The 18,661-nt window shown below is 41.8% G+C and overlaps 1 protein-coding gene across 1 annotated transcript in view; it reads right to left on the bottom strand.

Annotated features, from left to right (window-relative positions):
• Nucleotides 1-1,413: 1,413 nt before the first annotated feature.
• The window catches only part of RBP1 (retinol binding protein 1), a 36,795-nt gene continuing 19,547 nt past the window's right edge, over nucleotides 1,414-18,661 (bottom strand). Inside the window, exons 3-4 of the mRNA XM_083742191.1 lie at nucleotides 7,416-7,517; nucleotides 1,414-1,727 (exon numbers count right to left, since the gene is read on the bottom strand). Of these exons, the coding sequence (XP_083598317.1) occupies nucleotides 1,674-1,727; nucleotides 7,416-7,517 (156 nt within the window). The 3' untranslated portion in view covers nucleotides 1,414-1,673. The remainder of the gene's footprint in view (nucleotides 1,728-7,415; nucleotides 7,518-18,661) is intronic.

The following is an 18,661-nucleotide window of genomic DNA, read 5'->3' on the forward strand; positions in this document are numbered from 1 at the left end:
TTTTTCTTCAATCTATCCTCCAAAGTTCTTACCACATGGTCCAACAAGGTCTGAAAAGTCATACATTCCCACCCACACTTGGAATGAAAAGAAAATTATCCACCATTGCACAGCTTATTTATGTTCCAGATCAAATGAACTGGATGTTCATGCCAATATATCTGGGGGGAACTTTTATTTACAATGAATATGTTTCGCTTTCAGATCTGCAAACATATCTTTGCTCCAAGTTCTTTCTATATGGGAAGTAAAGTACTGTCATGTTTGGAGTAGGACCTTTTGGATAAGTATCATAAAATACTTTCCCCAAGGAAGTCTGTTAGGCTTCCTCCTTATTTAGATTTGGGATCAAACTACATTTTATGTGGCTGATCTGTGATTGAATCTCCTGTTGTTTTTATTGTTCCTTTAAAACTGCTGCACAGTTTTAAAAATTGATCAGAGAAGTAGAACTTAGATCAGGAGATGTGCAACACCCACCCTTGTCTGTTTCCCTAATTACAGCTTCAGGAAGTGGGGAAATGGATGGAGGAAGGATGAATAAAATATTAAGTCTCAAGCAAATATCATGTCCAGCTTTGCCACTTGAGATTTTTTAACTGGTGTCACATGCCGGTGGGTGCTCTCAGAAGATAGGGTCCACAATGTGTACCCATTGCTGTTCACTCTGGCCCCAGTGGACTCCCACCCCTGTATTCTGAATCCATGTATGTGCAACATTATCCTTGATCCACAGGGAAGATCAGCCTGGCTCAAACTGGATATAAATACCTCCTCATTCCATTCTGTCCCTGGATAAATAATCCCCTTCCTCTGCATTTTCCATCCATTCTCCTTGTGTGGCAGAGAGTCTCTCTCTCTCTCTCTCTTAATTGATGTGAGCTATTTGGGAGACAATTATTGACTGGAAAGTGGGATACAAAAAATATAATAAATCAATAAACCATCTTGGGAAATCCCTTGCCCCTACTTGGTTTTATTATTGATCTGTAAGTTGTTCTTGGAGTCCTATCTGAAGAGATGGGTGAAACAGGTTTCAATAGCTAAAGAATAAATAAGTGCATTGATTTTATCCCCAATGCATATGCAGGAAAATAGCAGTCCATTGCAATGAACGCATAAGCAAAACCCCCTTAGGAGAAACTCTGCCAGCAGCAGCAATTGCCCTCGTCATCATAGGCTGGGGTCCACCTAAACCAGCTCCTCAAATCTAACAGTTCCAGAGAAAAGGCTTGATCATTCTTTATGTAGTTCTGCCATTTAAGCTAAGCAAGTCTGGACTCAGCATTGTATTTTATGTACAGTTCTGGTACAATATGCTTAGCAGTCAAAGTGAATATCAAACTTCACAAACAACCCTTTTTAAAAAACAAAAAAATCTGCATATTTATATAAAAATGAAATCACACATAATTCAGGTTTCATTAGCTTTAATCTGAACTTCTACATGATGATGATGATGCTCATTCAGACTCAACTATTTCTTTTTAAAATATCATATACAGTACGCAACAAAACCCACTACAGAGCTCCAATTAGACATGGCTAGATGCTGGCCATGGGCTCCTTTCTAGGTGTTAAGGGATAAGGTTTTTGTGCACTAACAGGGTTGTAAGTTTGGCAGCTGGTCCATCCATTTTATTCGGCCCTCTTGGCCTCTGGGTTCAGGCTCATCACTGTACCTTCTTAAATACTTGCTTACATTTGACGCCACAAGCTCTTATTTCCTGAAAAAGAAAAGTCAATACTTAAATGCTACTTCTTGAAACACTGTGTTCTTCATAGATAAACACTGATGTCTTCCTTAGAATCGAATAGTATTCATAGTCAAACAGAAATAGCTGAATGATTACATTGGGAGTGTGTGCCCCTTTCACAAACATAAACACTTATCTGGGGACATTTTAAAATATTTTCTCAGTATGAATGAAGATATTAGCTATCCAGATAACAAGACACTTCATTCTACTTTTTTATATCTATGTGGCACATCCTCCCTCCTTTCTCTCATTGCACCTCAGTGGGCTGAGAAGGGCCTTTGGAGATGGCAATGTGGGCTGGATAGGAACATAAGGGAGAGGCTTTTCATCAGGTACTGGGGTTCCAAGCTGGTTTTTAAACTTAAAATCAGCACCTCAGTCCTGGAAACAAAAGCAGAACCCAGTGCAGGCAGGCAAAGAGATGCACAGTATGATCAAACCAGAAGTGGATTTAGGGGAGTGCCACAATTTCGCCTGCACTTGGCACCAGAATTATGTTGTAGAATGGAAGGTGAAAGGTTGGGGTGCTGAATTTTGGTGTCACACAGGGTGCCATTGAAATTTGAGACCCCAAGGTCTGCCTCTGATCAAACGGCTGTTAACAATCCAGCAGCCATTTTGTGCACCAGTTGAAGTTTCCAACATATACACTCCAAAGCCCTTTAGACTAAAGGAAGCATTCTGGAGGTCTTTCAAGAATCTCTTAACCTTCAACCTGAGTAGTCCCCATAGAGAATAGGATATTTGCACCTAAAAGAGAGGTGTGGGGAATGAATTGAGATGCCTTTGATTTATTAGAAAAGATCAAACTTGTATTTTTAAAGGAGATACTTTTGGACAAAGTTAACGTTATTTTATAAGATAACACTTTTTTTTATAAAAAAATGACCTGGATGCTATGGGCATAATTTTCTCAGTCTAAAGAAGAATTTTTGATATCACTTCACAGAAAATATTAATCTAGTTGAGGAAAATCCATTCCTGGGGTGAGAGACCTAAAGCAGGTGAGTGATCTGAATGGAACTGGAAGAGGGAAGAAAGTGCACTTTAGATTTCAAAAAGTACCAGAAAGTGGGACAGACTGAATGGAAATGATTCAACAAATGAAAAAATACTGGCACACATTCTGTTCATTTTTTGTGTCAATGGATTTGATAAAGGAGTAAATGTAGCCAGGATGTGTGATCTCACAACAATGGGCTATCTATTGAAGAGAAAGGGACATCACAATACAGAAAAAAATCAGGAACGACTTGACAGCGGCAGAGAAATAAAGCCTAAAGTGGAATGGGAGTTAACATAAGATGTGTATGTTTTAATTAACTAAAAAATGCTGACTTGGAAAATAATCTGCCTGGAAAGAATGGTGAATAAATGCCGAAAGCTTATGGCAGATCACTTAATAGACGTTATAAAAGGATTAATTAATTAACATTTGGAATATTGTCTGAAGTTCAATAGGACCATAAAATTATTACTGAAGCATCATAGAATAATTTTCATGGTGCCTGAATGCCCTACATATTCAGAAACTCTCAAGGATACAAGCATGTGAAGATGAGATATCCAAATACATTAATAACACAACAGAAGTATTTTTTTAAAAAATGAGGAGGGGAGGAAAGATGAATGATGCTTTCAGAAGCAGGTAAGAGAAGTGATAATTTAAGCTGTCAAAAAGCATAAATAAAATACAAACAATGGTGGATTAGGATATGGCAGTTTAGAAATATCTATCTATCATCTATCTATCTATCTATCTATCTATCTATCTATCTATCTATCTATCTATCTATCTATCATCTATCTATCATTATCTATCTATCTATCTATCTATCTATCTATCTATCTATCTATCTATCATCTATCTATCTATCTCTATCTATATCTATCTATCTATCTATCTATCTATCTATCTATCTATCATCATCTATCTATCTATCTTCTATCATCTATCATCTATCATCTATCATCTATCTATCATCTATCTATCTATCTATCTATCTATCTATCTATCTATCTATCATCCCCCACTCAAACCGCTGATGTGCATAACTAGTTGAAAGTAGATGTGAATTTGGTCAGCACCTAATGCTGTAGTCCACTTATGTTTGAGTAAACTCCCTTAACTCAAAGGGATTCATTTCTGACACACAGATAGGACTGTAACATAGTTCTCTTAGAGGTACTCTTGGAGAGTAGAGTAAGGCTTGGAAACCCAAGGATCTAAGTGGCTTGCCGGTAAATCACATTACCAGAGACTCCACTCCCAACACACCACTCTTTCTAGTTACTGCTCCTTAACTTATGGTCTCATGAAGAAGTTACAGCCCTAGTGGTGGGAAATTATTTGCCAAATAGAGACATTATGTGACCCATGAGAGCAGCAAAATAACAAGAATGTGGAACAGTGATGGGATAAAATCAGGCCAAATCTTTATTGACTGCAGCTGGCAGGGCAAGGGTTAAGCCCCATGTTGATGGAATGGATCTGCCGGGATTGGACCTCCCCAAACCTGTTCTGTGCGAGTCAGCCAGTGTTGAACCTTGCAATGGTGCAAGCCCAGCAAGCAAAGTCTCACAGGGCAACCAAGGTGCAGATTTCTACCAGGCAGAAACCCCAACCCGAGCTTGGGAGTGCCATGACGAATTATGTCCTCAGGCTACTTATGGGGACCCCCTGTACAATGTTGATCTTGCTCAATGCCATTTCCGCCCTCACACAAACAGAGTTCTTTGCCTAACAAAGGAAGGCTGTAATTTCACTGAGGGAAAGGTGGGGGGAAATCCCTCAACCATGTACCAATCAAGTTGAGAGAAATATCCCTTTCCAGCCCTGTCAACCAGCGACCCAGAATTGCTCAGCGACCCAGAATTGCTCAGTGAAGGCTCTAACCCGAGGGTGGGCAGGCAGGGAGCTCTCAAGGCAAAATGGCCCTGAGTTCCAGGGGAAGCAGCCTTATTAAGGCATTCTCCTCTCCTTTGCAGCCTTTTCCCATGAGCCCACCACACAAACAAGATACTGGGTAAAACCTTGCCCCGTATTTTGCTGCAATCTATGGGTCACAGCACCACCAGGCAAATGTGTCCCGGGCTTATGGGGCATGGAGCGAAGCCTACAGTAGGCAAGGTAAAGTGAGGCTCCCTAAGTGAGTGCAGCACCATATAACAAACAAATGGAGACACCGAAACTATTTCCCTATTCTTTATTTAGGAACCCCCTCTGCAACAGACACACTAGTTATCCCCCCCCCCATGTAGTGATAATGGCTGCAGACCTGGCAATGCTTTAATCAAAACAAACTACATATTTGCTTGAGGATTATCATGCAGATTCTTTCAGATATGAATTCTACAGAAAATTAGCAGAAGGAGAAATTATGTGTGGCGTTATTATCACCATACATTTTTATAACACTATAATGGCTGAACTAAACTTCCTGTTAAATGTGCGTGTGCACTGACATTTTAAAGTGTCTTATCTTTTACTTTTAAAACAACAGCTTCATGGGGGCTCAGTCAAGATTGGCACCATAGGAAAGGTCAGCTCTTCACTGTGCTCCTCATAAAAATGGTCACTGCCAGCTGTTACTGATCCTGAGTAGAAAGCTGCCATTGGCCTGACCATTACAATACATTATTATCAATACCTAGTTTGCCCCTAAGGATGAGATCCTAATTTCACTTAAGTCCCATATAATTAGGAAAATGTAAATATATGGGGACAGCAGGAATAAGTGCACTAGCTCTGTGTCCTCTGTTGCAACTGTCTGAAGTGTGCGTGGACCCTGCACACTTTATAATCCCCAAATGTGTGATATCAAAGGCTCCCTGCTACTTTCCCAGGTGACTGAAAAAGCAGCAGAGGGAGCAGAGATAGCCTGCTTCTCTAGCTGCCCTCCCTAATTGCAATGCCTGCACAGAGCATCTCTTGGAAAGCCTCTCCTCCTACCGGAGGGGAGGGGCTGTGAGTGGGAGATGATTCCTGCATCATGCAGGGGGCGTTCCCGGTTGGGCACCCAATAGGGAAGCTCGGCGGGGGTGTGGCTTGCTGCTCAAATGCGGCCGCGCCAGCCATCCCTGCCATTGCACACACATTTTCTTTGAGTCGAGAAATCCAGGAAACTCTTGAATCATGCGGTAGCGTGCAAAGTGCATTTTATGAATGGCCTAGTTATATCTCATGATAATATCCGGATTGGCGACCAGACCCTATTCCGGGATGAGGGAGCTCATCTTTCAGATCGGGGAAACGACATATGGCTGGCTAACATATCTAATAGTCTTAGGGATTGGTTGCAGCTGTGAGGGTATTGGCGGCGAGCCTTTGGGCTCGGGTGGTGGTTAGGCATTGGAATGTGTTGTTGGTGTTTCGGGGGGCAAGGTGTGGCCATCGCCTTCCCTGACAATTTTGGGTATTCTGCTAAAGGAATCCGGCGGTCGTGGATCCTGTCCGATGTCCGTGTGGCGGGGGGCCATGGCACGACCCTCGGTGACATCAGGAGAGAGCCTATAGTTGTATTAGCATCAACAGGCTCCTTCTACTGGTGGTTAACCCCTCCTCAGACTCACCCCTCTCCGAGTGGGTGGAGTCTAATGTTCCGTGGTCCAATGCCTAAGCCAATACCTTCTCACATGCTGTAATCAATAAAGTTGTGGCCTTTTCCTTACTCATTAACCTTACATACTGTGTCCACGTGTCTTTATTCCCCAAGTGGGGATCGGGTCCTCGAATCGCAAGCACATGCCATTAGAATCAATAGGACCGGCTTCCAATCAAATATTCCTAGGATTAGAGTGCTGGCGTTGAAACTGTTGTCTCATTTTACAGATGGTGAAGAAGTTGAGAGTTATGCAATAAAGACTGCGGTGAGATTCAGAGGCATGTCTCCAAGTTCCAACCCAACTATCCTCTCTCTCATTTACTACCGCTCGTCCTGTTGGCTTTGATGGAAATTCAAACTTGAAAGCTCCATCCATCTACAATCTCAATGGCTCACCTGGATGTTTACCAAGTTAGCATCCTAAACAAATGGTGAAGTGCATTTAGTAGGCAGTAAGTTCTCAGGGATGGGCTTGTAGCCCCCTGCGGGAAGAGGACTTTCAAGAGGGCTATAAACAAGATACTTGAAAAAGCAGCAGCAATAAACTTTATTAGGTCCTACTATCTCAGAAAGTCAGAAATAATGGTTAGAAAGAAAATAATACTTTCAAAAGGGAATTGCTCTCTTTCATTTCCTAAGCTACAAAAAAATTCTAGCCTTAAAAAGAAAAGAAAATAGCTCCCTTCCTCCACTTATGACCTGTGGTTTGGGATGCAAAAATCTTCCCCAGCCACACACCGTTTTGTATCACAGAGCGACTCAAGGGCACTTCTGTTACATGCTTTCTCTTGTGTAAACGGATCAAAGCAATTTGACGGTTAATATAAAGATTTGCTGAATTTAGAATGCTGCTATTTATGACAGGGACACGAAAGAGATTATTGCCTCAGAAGTAAATCAAACACAATGCCAATGCTTAATTACTCCAGAGTTAGCCAGCATAATGCACAAGCAAATTGCGGATTATTGCATTTAGCCATATGAACAAATAAAGACTTTGGGGAGTGGAGAGAGGTGAGGGAAATATATTTGAAACACTGCATGTCCTTACCAAGTGCATTTCGTCCCCTTCAATCCACTGGGTCCAGCCACGGCCTTCTTTTTCTCCTTTCTGTACACAAAGAAGTTTATCTCCGTCCCACGTCACACAGGTCTAGTAAAATGCATTAAAAACAGTATGATGGTAACTTTTAAATTCATCAGCTAAAACTCAGTTGGGGTCAATTTCCTTTAGGAAGCAAAACTCAATACTGAATGGAAGAGCAATATATTATTATTATTATTATTATTATTATTATTATTATTATTATTATTACTACTACTACTACTACTACTACTACTACTACTACAGCTTCTTCCAAAAGAAGGCAACTGCTGTTTTTCCGAATAAATCAAGAATGAGGGAGATAAACTGGCGTAGCCTTCAGATTAAGTGAGAGATTCATTAGAGCCTAACTCGCTCATCCCAGTGGAACCTGCTATAGGATTTCTCCCTTAGAGTTGTTTGCAGAATACCTGGAGCCCAATGGAATGGGAAACATATCACCCTGAACAGACTATAATTTAATCTATTTATATGCTTTTTATGTTGAATAGATTATTTTATTTTGCATTTAAAAAAAATCTTAGTAGAGTTGGTTAAACTATTTAAGAGCAGACCATCTTTGGTTGGGGGAGATAGACAGTGGAAGGTGAGGAGGGAAAACTAAGGGAAACTGTTGGATGTTGAAATGTTAAAATCTTGAATAAACGGTTAAAAATACACATCTATTTGGTTTCTCCGATTTCTGTGGGGTTTTTTTACACAGTAGATATACTTGGGTTAAAAGAAGGGGCTTTAAAAACAATCCACAGTGAGAAAAACACATCGTAAAAGCTAAGGAACAATAAACTCCACTGTAGTTCAGCTCCTGTCTGTATGCATAATCTGTCGATTTGATAGGCTGCGGAAAGGATAGACTTGGTCAACAAATGATGTGCTGCATTATAGTATCCCCACAGCTTATGCTGATCGGAGCTAGTTTAACAGAAGTCAGCGGAATTACACATACATTTAGCACAGATGTAGCCAGAAAAAAAGTTGTGCCTGTCTAATGCCCAGTTCAAAAGCGGGAAATAACTAGATTCATTACAAGCACTTTGATCATTCCTCACTACCACGGATTCTGTTCACAAGGCACAAGCAGCTTTTCAACCAGCAGGAGGAGCCGCTGTTCAGCATTTTCAATCTTTGGCTACAAAGCCAATTGACCTTGGGAAAATGCAGAGGTTTTTATAGTTCCTTTTTACCAATCTTTCTTTCAAGTGATTTAGCATGGCTTCAGAAAGACAGAAGGCAAGGGACTTCTTAACCCAGCATTCTCATAATCTATGATTTCCAGTAACCATTTTCCCCCACCCCCACCATCTTTGGGAACCATATGACTGTAGTAAGGGGTGCTTTCTTGGCTCTTTTATTAATACTGCGTCTACTTCCCCAGACAGTTCAAATAAGGCAAGCACCATGCTAAATGCAACACAATCTCCATTCACTTCAGTAGGACTTGCAGAGGGCTGTACAAACACTGGTAACATAGGACCAGCGCCTGACTGAATATTCCCCGTGTTCTTCCCCACTCCCTCCCAAACGCAAGACATTGGATTCAGAGCAGCCAATCTCCAAATATATGGATAGAAATACTTACTCCTGTGATAACATAAATTATAAGCCTGCAGCCCATGAGTTAGTTCAAAATAAATTGGTGCGTGAAGATCTACACCAGGAACAAGGGGGAAATAAAGATGTAGTAATAGCACCTCCCCCCTTCATGGATCACTGCCTTGCCGTGGCGAAGGGGCTTGAAGAACTCAGAGAAGCTATGAACTATGCCGAGCAGAGCACCCAAGATGAACAGGTCATAGTGGAGAGTTTTGACCAAACGTGATCCACCTGGAGGAGGAACCGGCAAGCCACTCCAGTATCCCTGCCAAGAAAACTCCATGGACAAAGACAACAGGCATATAAAAGATATGACGCTGGAAGATGAGCCCCTCAGGTCGGAAGGCGTCCAACATGCTACTGGGGAAGAGCGGAGGGCAAGTACAAGTAGATCCAGAGCTGATGAAGCGGCTGGGCCAAAGCCGAAAGGACGCTCAGTTGTGGATATGCCTGGAAGCGAAAGGAAAGTCCAATGCTGTAAAGAAAAATATTGCATAGGAACCTGGAATGTAAGAACCATGAACCTGGGTAAGTTGGAGGTGGTCAAAAATGAGATGGCAAGAATAAATATTGACATCCTGGGCATCAGTGAACTAAAATGGACGGGAATGGGTGAATTCAGTTCAGATGACCATCATATCTACTACTGTGGGCAAGAAACCCGTAAAAGAAATGGAGTGGCCCTCATAGTCAACAAAAGAGTGGCGAAAGCTGTACTGGGATGCAATCTCAAAAATGATAGAATGATCTCGATACGAATCCAAGGCAGACCTTTTAACATCACAGTAATCCAAGTTTATGCACCAACTACTTGTGCTGAAGAAACTGAAATTGACCAATTCTATGAAGACTTACAAGACCTTATAGAAGTGACACCAAAGAAGGATGTTCTTCTCATTATAGGGGATTGGAATGCTAAAGTAGGGAGTCAAGAGATAAAAGGAACAACTGGCAAGTTTGGCCTTGGAGATCAAAACGAAGCAGGGCAAAGGCTAATAGAGTTCTGTCAAGAGAACAAGCTGGTCATCACAAACACGCTTTTCCAACAACACAAGAGACGACTCTACACATGGACATCACCAGATGGGCAGCATTGAAATCAGATTGATTATATTCTCTGCAGCCAAAGATGGAGAAGCTCTATACAGTCAGCAAAAACAAGACCTGGAGCTGACTGTGGCTCAGATCATCAGCTTCTTATAGCAAAATTCAAGCTTAAACTGAAGAAAGTAGGAAAAACCACTGGGCCGGTAAGATACAATCTAAGTCAAATCCCTTATGAATACACAGTGGAAGTGAGGAACAGGTTTAAGGATTTAGATTTGGTGGACAGAATGCCTGAAGAACTATGGATGGAGGCTCGTAACATTATACAGGAGGCAGCAATGAAAACCATCCCAACGAAAAGGAAATGCAAGAAAGCAAAGTGGCTGTCCAATGAGGCCTTACAAATAGCGGGGGAGAGAAGGCAAGCAAAATGCGAGGGAGATGGTGAAAGATACAGGAAATTGAATGCAGATTTCCAAAGAATAGCAAGGAGAGACAAGAAGACCTTCTTAAACGAGCAATGCAAAGAAATAGAGGAAAGCAATAGAATGGGAAGAACCAGAGATCTGTTCAAGAAAATTGGAGATATGAAAGGAACATTTCATACAAAGATTTCCATAATAAAAGACAAAAGTGGAAAGGACCTAACAGAAGCAGAAGACATCAAGAAGAGGTGGCAAGAATACACAGAGGAATTATACCAGAAAGAAATGGATGTCTCGTATACCCCAGGTAGTGTGGTTGCTGACCTTGAGCCAGACATCCTGGAAAGTGAAGTCAAATGGGCCTTAGAAAGCACTGCAAATAACAAGGCCAGTGGAAGTGATGGTATTCCAGCTGAACTATTTAAAATTTTAAAAGATGATGCTGTTAAGGTGCTACACTCAATATGCCAGCAAGTTTGGAAAACTCAGCAGTGGCCAGAAGATTGGAGAAGATCAGTCTACATCCCAATCCCAAAGAAGGGCAGTGCCAAAGAATGCTCCAACTACCGCACAATTGCACTCATTTCACACGCTAGCAGGGTTATGCTTAAAATTCTACAAGGAAGGCTCAAGCAGTATATGGACCGAGAACTCCCAGAAGTGCAAGCTGGATTTAGAAGAGGCAGAGGAACCAGAGACCAAATTGCAAACATGCGCTGGATTATGGAGAAAGCTAGAGAGTTCCAGAAAGATATCTACTTCTGCTTCATTGACTATGCAAAAGCCTTTGACTGTGTCGACCACGGCAAACTATGGCAAGTTCTTAAAGAAATGGGAGTGCCAGATCACCTCATCTGTCTCCTGAGAAATCTCTATGTGGGACAAGAAGCTACAGTTAGAACTGGATATGGAACAACTGATTGGTTCAAAATTGGGAAAGGAGTACGACAAGGCTGTATTTTGTCTCCCTGCTTATTTAACTTATATGCAGAATTCATCATGCGAAAGGCTGGGCTGGATGAATCCCTAGCCGGAATTAAGATTGCCGGAAGAAATATCAACAACCTCAGATATGCAGATGACACAACCTTGATGGCAGAAAGTGAGGAGGAATTAAATAACCTTTTAATGAGGGTGAAAGAGGAGAGCGCAAAATATGGTCTGAAGCTCAACATCAAAAAAACGAAGATCATGGCCACTGGTCCCATCACCTCCTGGCAAATAGAAGGGGAGGAAATGGAGGTAGTGAGAGATTTTACTTTCTTGGGCTCAATGATCACTGCAGATGGTGACAGCAGCCACGAAATTAAAAGACGCCTGCTTCTTGGGAGAAGGGCAATGACAGGCCTAGACAGCATCTTGAGAAGTAGAGACATCACCTTGCCAACAAAGGTTCGTATAGTTAAAGCTATGGTTTTCCCAGTAGTGATGTATGGAAGTGAGAGCTGGACCATAAAGAAGGCTGATCGCCGAAGAATTGATGCTTTTGAATTATGGTGCTGGAGGAGACTCTTGAGAGTCCCATGGACTGCAAGAAGATCAAACCTCTCCATACTGAAGGAAATCAACCCTGAGTGCTCACTGGAAGGACAGATTGTGAAGCTGAGGCTCCAGTACTTTGGCCACCTCATGAGAAGAGAAGACTCCCTGGAGAAGACCCTGATGTTGGGAAAGATGGAGGGCACAAGGAGAAGGGGACGGCAGAGGACGAGATGGTTGGATAGTGTTTTCGAGGTTACCAGCATGAGTTTGACCAAACTGCGGGAGGCAGTGGAGGACAGAGGTGCCTGGCGTTCTCTGGTCCATGGGGTCACGAAGAGTCGGACACGACTAAACGACTAAACAACAACAACAACAATAGCACCTCCTATGAGACCATCAGTGACTCCTATTGACCAAGAGGCCACTGCAGAAGTGGCATTGGGTGGGCACTGGGCAGATCTGGCCTTCAAGGGGTGTGCTGCAGTTGTTGCTGCCACCACCGCAGCAGCAGAGGATAATTCCATGGAGGCTAGAGCTGCTGCCCCTGCGGCTCTTGCTGCCTGAGGTGGTTACCTCCCATTGCCTCCCTATATTGGGTGGGCTGGCCCTGTAGGGTGACGTGATCCAAAAAGAGAAGGGCTGCCCAACCATTGGTTGGTGAACTTCCCTGGAATCAACTGTGTGGGGTGGTGATGGAAGAGGAGAACATGCCTTGGGATTGAAGCACCTGAACTTCGGGCTGATTCTATTTTAATGCTGCTGCTTTAATAGACTTTGACATTATTTCAATACCAATGTTTTGATTTTTAGATTTTTATTACAACAATGTTTTAGATCTTTAGATTTGTATTATTGGTTAGTTCCTAAAAGGTTTTTAGTTAGCTAAATGTGGACATCTTTTTTCTTATTCTTCTTATTAATGGAGGAGATAGATCTCCAATAGGCTTAGTAGGAAAATTTAAATTAAGAGGCAGGCTGTCCTCATTGTGTTAGCTGGCTATAATGTGGATATAACACACAGTGGTGCCTCTAGTTGGGGACCCGATCTGTTCTGGGGTGCCTTTCGCACCCCAAAAAGCCCATGACTAGAGCGGCATTTCTGCGCGAGCACGAAGCGCTTCTGCGCATGTGCGAAGCGCGCAGAACACTTCTGCGCACGCACACATGGCAAAACCCGGAAGTATACACTGTATTAGGATTTATAGAAGGCTTTAAATGGATTTGGCATACTTTTACCATCTGGCCTGAAGGAGTGGGTAGAACCGATGGTGACCTGCTGTGACTTATTTGCAAAATGTTTTGAGAATAAAATTGCTTGCTATTATACCAGGTGCCTAGTACTTTTCCTTTACTTTGATTCTTTTGATTCATTCTTACAAATGTCTCCTCACCTCCACATTCACATTACCTCTATAAAAATAGATCTGACAACCTGAATTTCTTGAGGCAACATGTACATCCATCCTAAGTCAGATGTGTATAATATTTTAACACCACCTAAATTTCCTGCGACCTCTTTCACCAACTGCAGGAAAGTGAGGAAACATGAGTGCATTAGTTTCTTATCTTAACACTTCTACTGTAAAGTGCAACAGGAAAACACATATATTTAAGCTATTTCTATACTGGGAGTTCACACTTCCCTCCCCAGTCCCATGGAGGAGACGTGCAATGTGCTCCTTTGTACATTACAGTAGATGCATGAAAAGCACAAGCCATTGACAACCCCTGCAATTGCAAAAGAGCCCTGGAAAGCATTGCAACATTGTAATGTTACTGAAGTTCACTACTGAATTCAGAAACATTTAAATCTCAGATTAAATATGTTTAGGGAAGGCAGTCTTCCTTTATTTTGCAATCCACATATCCTGGAGCTATGGTGTTTGTGAGAGAGTCCTACTGGAGTTTATGCATAGAAAACAAAATGTTTTGGTTACCCCATGCCCAGGAAACTTCATTATTCTTTGCTAACTAGAATGTTTTGCATGGTGGCTCCTAGCTGGAAGATGCACATTTTCTTTAAAATGTAATTTAGTTTCATAGCTTCTAGTACTAATGCTGCTGGTTCCATTTCCAATTGCGCATGAAACATACTAAATCTTCCCTGTTGAAATTAACTCTCTTATAACAATTTAAAGAAGCATGTTTATTTTAAGTGTTTCCCAGTGGCGCTCAGCATCAACAACATAAGGGACCAGAACGCTGCCTATGGGAAAAGAACAGGCAAGGATAACTGTGCACAGCAGGCAGAGAGAATTCCCTAGAAGGCAACATGTGTTCACCCTGGAGATAACACCTGTCTTGAAAGCTGAACAACTCTCCCCGTTTCTAAACTTTGAGTGGATACACTTCTCATCCCTTAGAGTATACCACTTAGAAAACAAAACAGCTTGTTAACAAAAGACACCATGGGAGTGAAGTATCAACCAGTACTTGGTGCTGCTGTCAGGATGCTAGATATAAATTCTCTGATGGAAGACAGATCTCACGACACCTTTAGCTACAGTTTCCTGATGGAATTATCTGCTGCATGGGCACTGCAGTTATCCCTGGCCAAAGGCGATTTCTTTGCCCGCTGTGGGTTTTACATTAAAACATGTTGAAAACCAAACAGTTAAAGGCAAACTGAGGCAGTAGCAGCCATGGGAGGAACTCTGTATGTGAGCAAACAAACACACACAGAGAGAGACATAACAACAACAACACAAAAGCAACAAGAACTGGCCCCAACAAATTGGTGGTATCTCAGCTCAGGTGTTCCTGGATGAAAAGGATTATTTTAGATCCATTTCCATTTGGATTCAGGCCTGTTTATGAAATTAAGAAGGCTGTTGTTGCCTTGGTTCATCTATGGTGAAAACAACATCTAGGAGGCTTTCAGAGCCATCAGTGTGAGTATCCTTTTGGACTGGCTAGTTGCCTGGCACTTGGAGACACCATTATACAGTGGTCTCAGTCATTCTTGGATGGGTGCCTCCAGAAAGTGGTGATGGGGGAAGTCCTGTTAGATTCCTTGGTCATTGTCCCTCATGGCTCCATCTTGCTCCCCATGCTATTTAGCATCTATATGAAACTACTTGGTGAGGTTGTCCAGGGTTCCAGATCACTTCGTCTTACTTTTTCCACTGTAAATATGCTGCAGGTGGTTAATTGGTTGTCTTTTAAAAACATTTTAGTTGATGCATTTTATCCCTCTTGTTGTACTGTTTTTGACAGTTCTATTGTCTTTAACTTCTTTCTTACTGCTGCTAGCCACCTTGAGCACCATTTGGTAGGATACAAAGCTAACAAACAAATTTGGAAGGAGACATTACCAGACACCTATGGTGTGTTTTGTGTATGCGTATAGCATTTAGGTTTATTTGCAAATATAAAGCTGAGCATAGATTAAGACACACGGCACAGCACTTCCACAAGCAGCAATTTCCCTGCCACTGCATCAGTTCTCCACAGAGAGGCATTCCTTCCCTCACAGATGCTTGCAGCTAGAGGTGAAGGAATCTGTCAGTTTCCATTTCACATTTGCTTTGACTACTGCAATGCCATTTACATAGGGCTTCCCTTGAATTTTGCCCGAAAGCTGCAGCTAGTGCAAAAACATTACTGAATGGTTGCTGTTTGGGGCAACCTCTCACCAACATCTCCATTGAAAGGAGTGGACTGACTGCCAATTTGCTACCGTGCTAGATTCAAGGTATTGCTACTGATGTATCAAGCCTGATGCAGTTCTGCAGCAGGGTACCTGAAAGCTGTTCCCCTTACATCCCATCACATTCACATGGTGGTGGTGCCACACAACTCAGTGGGAAAGCATGCTGTGACGAAGTGTGCATTTTAACTGTTTTATAGCCTGGTTCTGTACACTTCTTGCACATTCTCTGAATGTATTCCAAAGAAATACACCCCCCATAACCTGTAGAATTTCAGTCTAGCTTAGCCCAGTCTGCTTCCTTTCATACCGATTTTGTATAACAAGAGAAATGTGCATATGGCTTTTCATTCAGACTTATTGAGATCCACCCCTCCACCCACTTGAAGAAAAATCAGCCACACATCTTGAGGCATTAGCTAGAAATCCCTCTAACAAAAGAAAGTTATGACCAGGAACTGCCGGCCATGCCCACATAATACATAATGTTAGGGTGCTGTGAAATAGTATGCCCTTTCCAAGCGCTTAATCAGCTTAACTTAACTAATGTGACTAAACTAAGAATTTGATGGTGTAGGACCGTTTGTGCTTGATTGACTTCAGTTAAAGCTAACATTGGTTTTGACAGAGAGTCGCGCATGCTGTTACATATCTCGCCTTCCATTTTAAAACAGTATGCAGAAAAGTAACTGGAAAAAGGACACAGACAGTTCTTTTTTAAGATCAGACTGGTCAGAAATAAGCATTTTTGTGTTTTTATATTGAAAACCACCCTGTGATCCTTGGATGAAGGATATTTCAGGAAGTTTTTAATGTGGCTGGGACAATCCAGGCAGATGGGTGGGGTAAAATAAATGAATGTGATCATTCTAAAGTTTGACATGTGTTTATGCATGCACACAAAAGTATCCATTTTGTGCCAAATTTCCTTACAACCATTTCCTCAAAATACACGCATGGAGAGGCAATGCTGGAAATGCTAAGGACAGGCTGCGTATGCTGTCTGATCTGTTAGCACATTTCCTTGCTTTCCCCACTCCTTGAATTTCAAGTAAATGCCAAATCATTGCAAGTTATGAGCAGGATAGGAATGGATTGTAGTGGATTGTCTGCAGCCCATATTGCTTTGGCACTCACTACAGGGAAGAGAAAGAAAGTCCACTTGTATCTCACTATTGTGGAGGAACAAATCTCCACAACGGCTTGTGGGCTGCGTGTGGGCTGCGTGTGACAAGGTCTATAATTCTATCATGAGGATGCTAAAAGATGCACCTGGGCTAGAAAGACCACATTAGCTAGTCCAGGCGTGATCAAGGACCTAGATACAGACCATGTACACGAAAATAGGCTCACAATAATAATTTTCTGCCTCCCTTTTTTTTTGGCATATCAGCATTCTGAGACGTTCCTCCCTTTTATATTGTTTGGGTTCATCGGTGAACTGTAGCATGGTGACTCTTTTAAAAGCCTTTGACAGTCTGAATGAAGAATAGGTTTGAAAAAACATGTAATTGGATAAAAAAAGCAGAATGCTTCAAAACACTTTTTCAGACACATTTTGCAGCCTGCTGCAGATATGGGGGAGGGGGGTTCTTTATAGTATACATGCCATACATGATTTGATCTTTAAAGCCTTAAACAGTGTATAATCTGAGGATCCTTGGTGGCACCTAAAATCACAGACTTCCCAGACATGTTCACTTGGTGCCTTCTTTGCCATTTTTTTTTAAAATACCAGATGAAATCTACTCTGTTCTTTTAAGCTGATTTCTTTTTTAGGCTGTAATTCAGGGGTGGGAGTCTGATTTGGCCCATGCATTGGATCCTTCCCTTCCCTACCCCTCCTGGGCCAAATTTGACAGGTGAGTTGGGCTACCTACTTGTGAATCATCTGATGTCCGGTGATAATAGACAGGACTTCAAAGCCCTACACAGGGCTTGCAAAGAGGGAATTTGGTTCTGCAGCCAATCCAGCCAACTTGATGTCAGATGTATGCTGTCAGATATATCGTAGGGGGCATGGTTTGGGGGCAAATGGCCTCAGAAGTTCAATTTGACAGTGGAGATTCCACATCCTTGCTGTATTTCCATGCACCCTTACTTGAGTCATTAAATGCAACAGGGCTGACTTCACATTTATTTGTTGTTTTTTAAATCTGGGAATTTGCTCACTGATCATACTGTTTTATCTGCCTATTCATTTACTGAGTTGCATTTTTATATACTGGAAATGACTGGAGGCCATCTTCTTGATGAAAGGAGGGGTGTACCATGCTATCAATCAATAAACAACCAAGACAAGGCTTATGAGAAGATACAAATTTGATGAACTACTGCATAAAGCATGCAGTTCCAATTTGCTGAGCAGATTGCTAGGCTAGTGCTGTGCTGTCTACCTTGGGGTATTTCAAAAAGATCTTTGCTCCCTGTGAAAGAGATATTTTTTCTGCATCTTTTATGGGGAATAATAGAACTTGCCCCCCCCCAAAAAAAACCCACCACCCAAAACATGAGTGTTTGTGTGTGTTGCATTTATCTTGTAAACTTAACAAGGTGGCCAAAGGGGTCTTTCTTTAACTTTTCCAAGTTACCACTAGTACCTATAGGGCAGAGATATAAAAACACATAAAAATCTGTTTGCAATTTATATAGAATATGACTGAAGTACAATGTATATATGTAACTCAGCTTCTTGCTCAGTGTGGTATCAATGAGAATTGTGACATATAATACTAATGATGAACTTCCCTCCAAACACAGAGTATAACTCATTCCCCCCTTTTTATTTTAATGGTAGCAATTTGTTTTACTTGCTTTTCTGTCAATCTAATAGGAATATAATTAGTGGAATCTGTGACTCCTTTATAGAACTCCTTTGTAGGCGTAGATGCTTTTACTGCCCACTGCATGGCTGTCTCCTCCAGGCTCCTGACAGTAAGTAAATTGTCACCAGCTTATGTATGCTTGAAAGCACCAGCTCCATGCAAATTAGAATC

The sequence above is a fragment of the Podarcis gaigeae genome (genome assembly GCF_964106915.1).
Source record: "Podarcis gaigeae genome assembly, chromosome: 5".
NCBI classification, from domain to species: Eukaryota; Metazoa; Chordata; class Lepidosauria; order Squamata; family Lacertidae; genus Podarcis; species Podarcis gaigeae.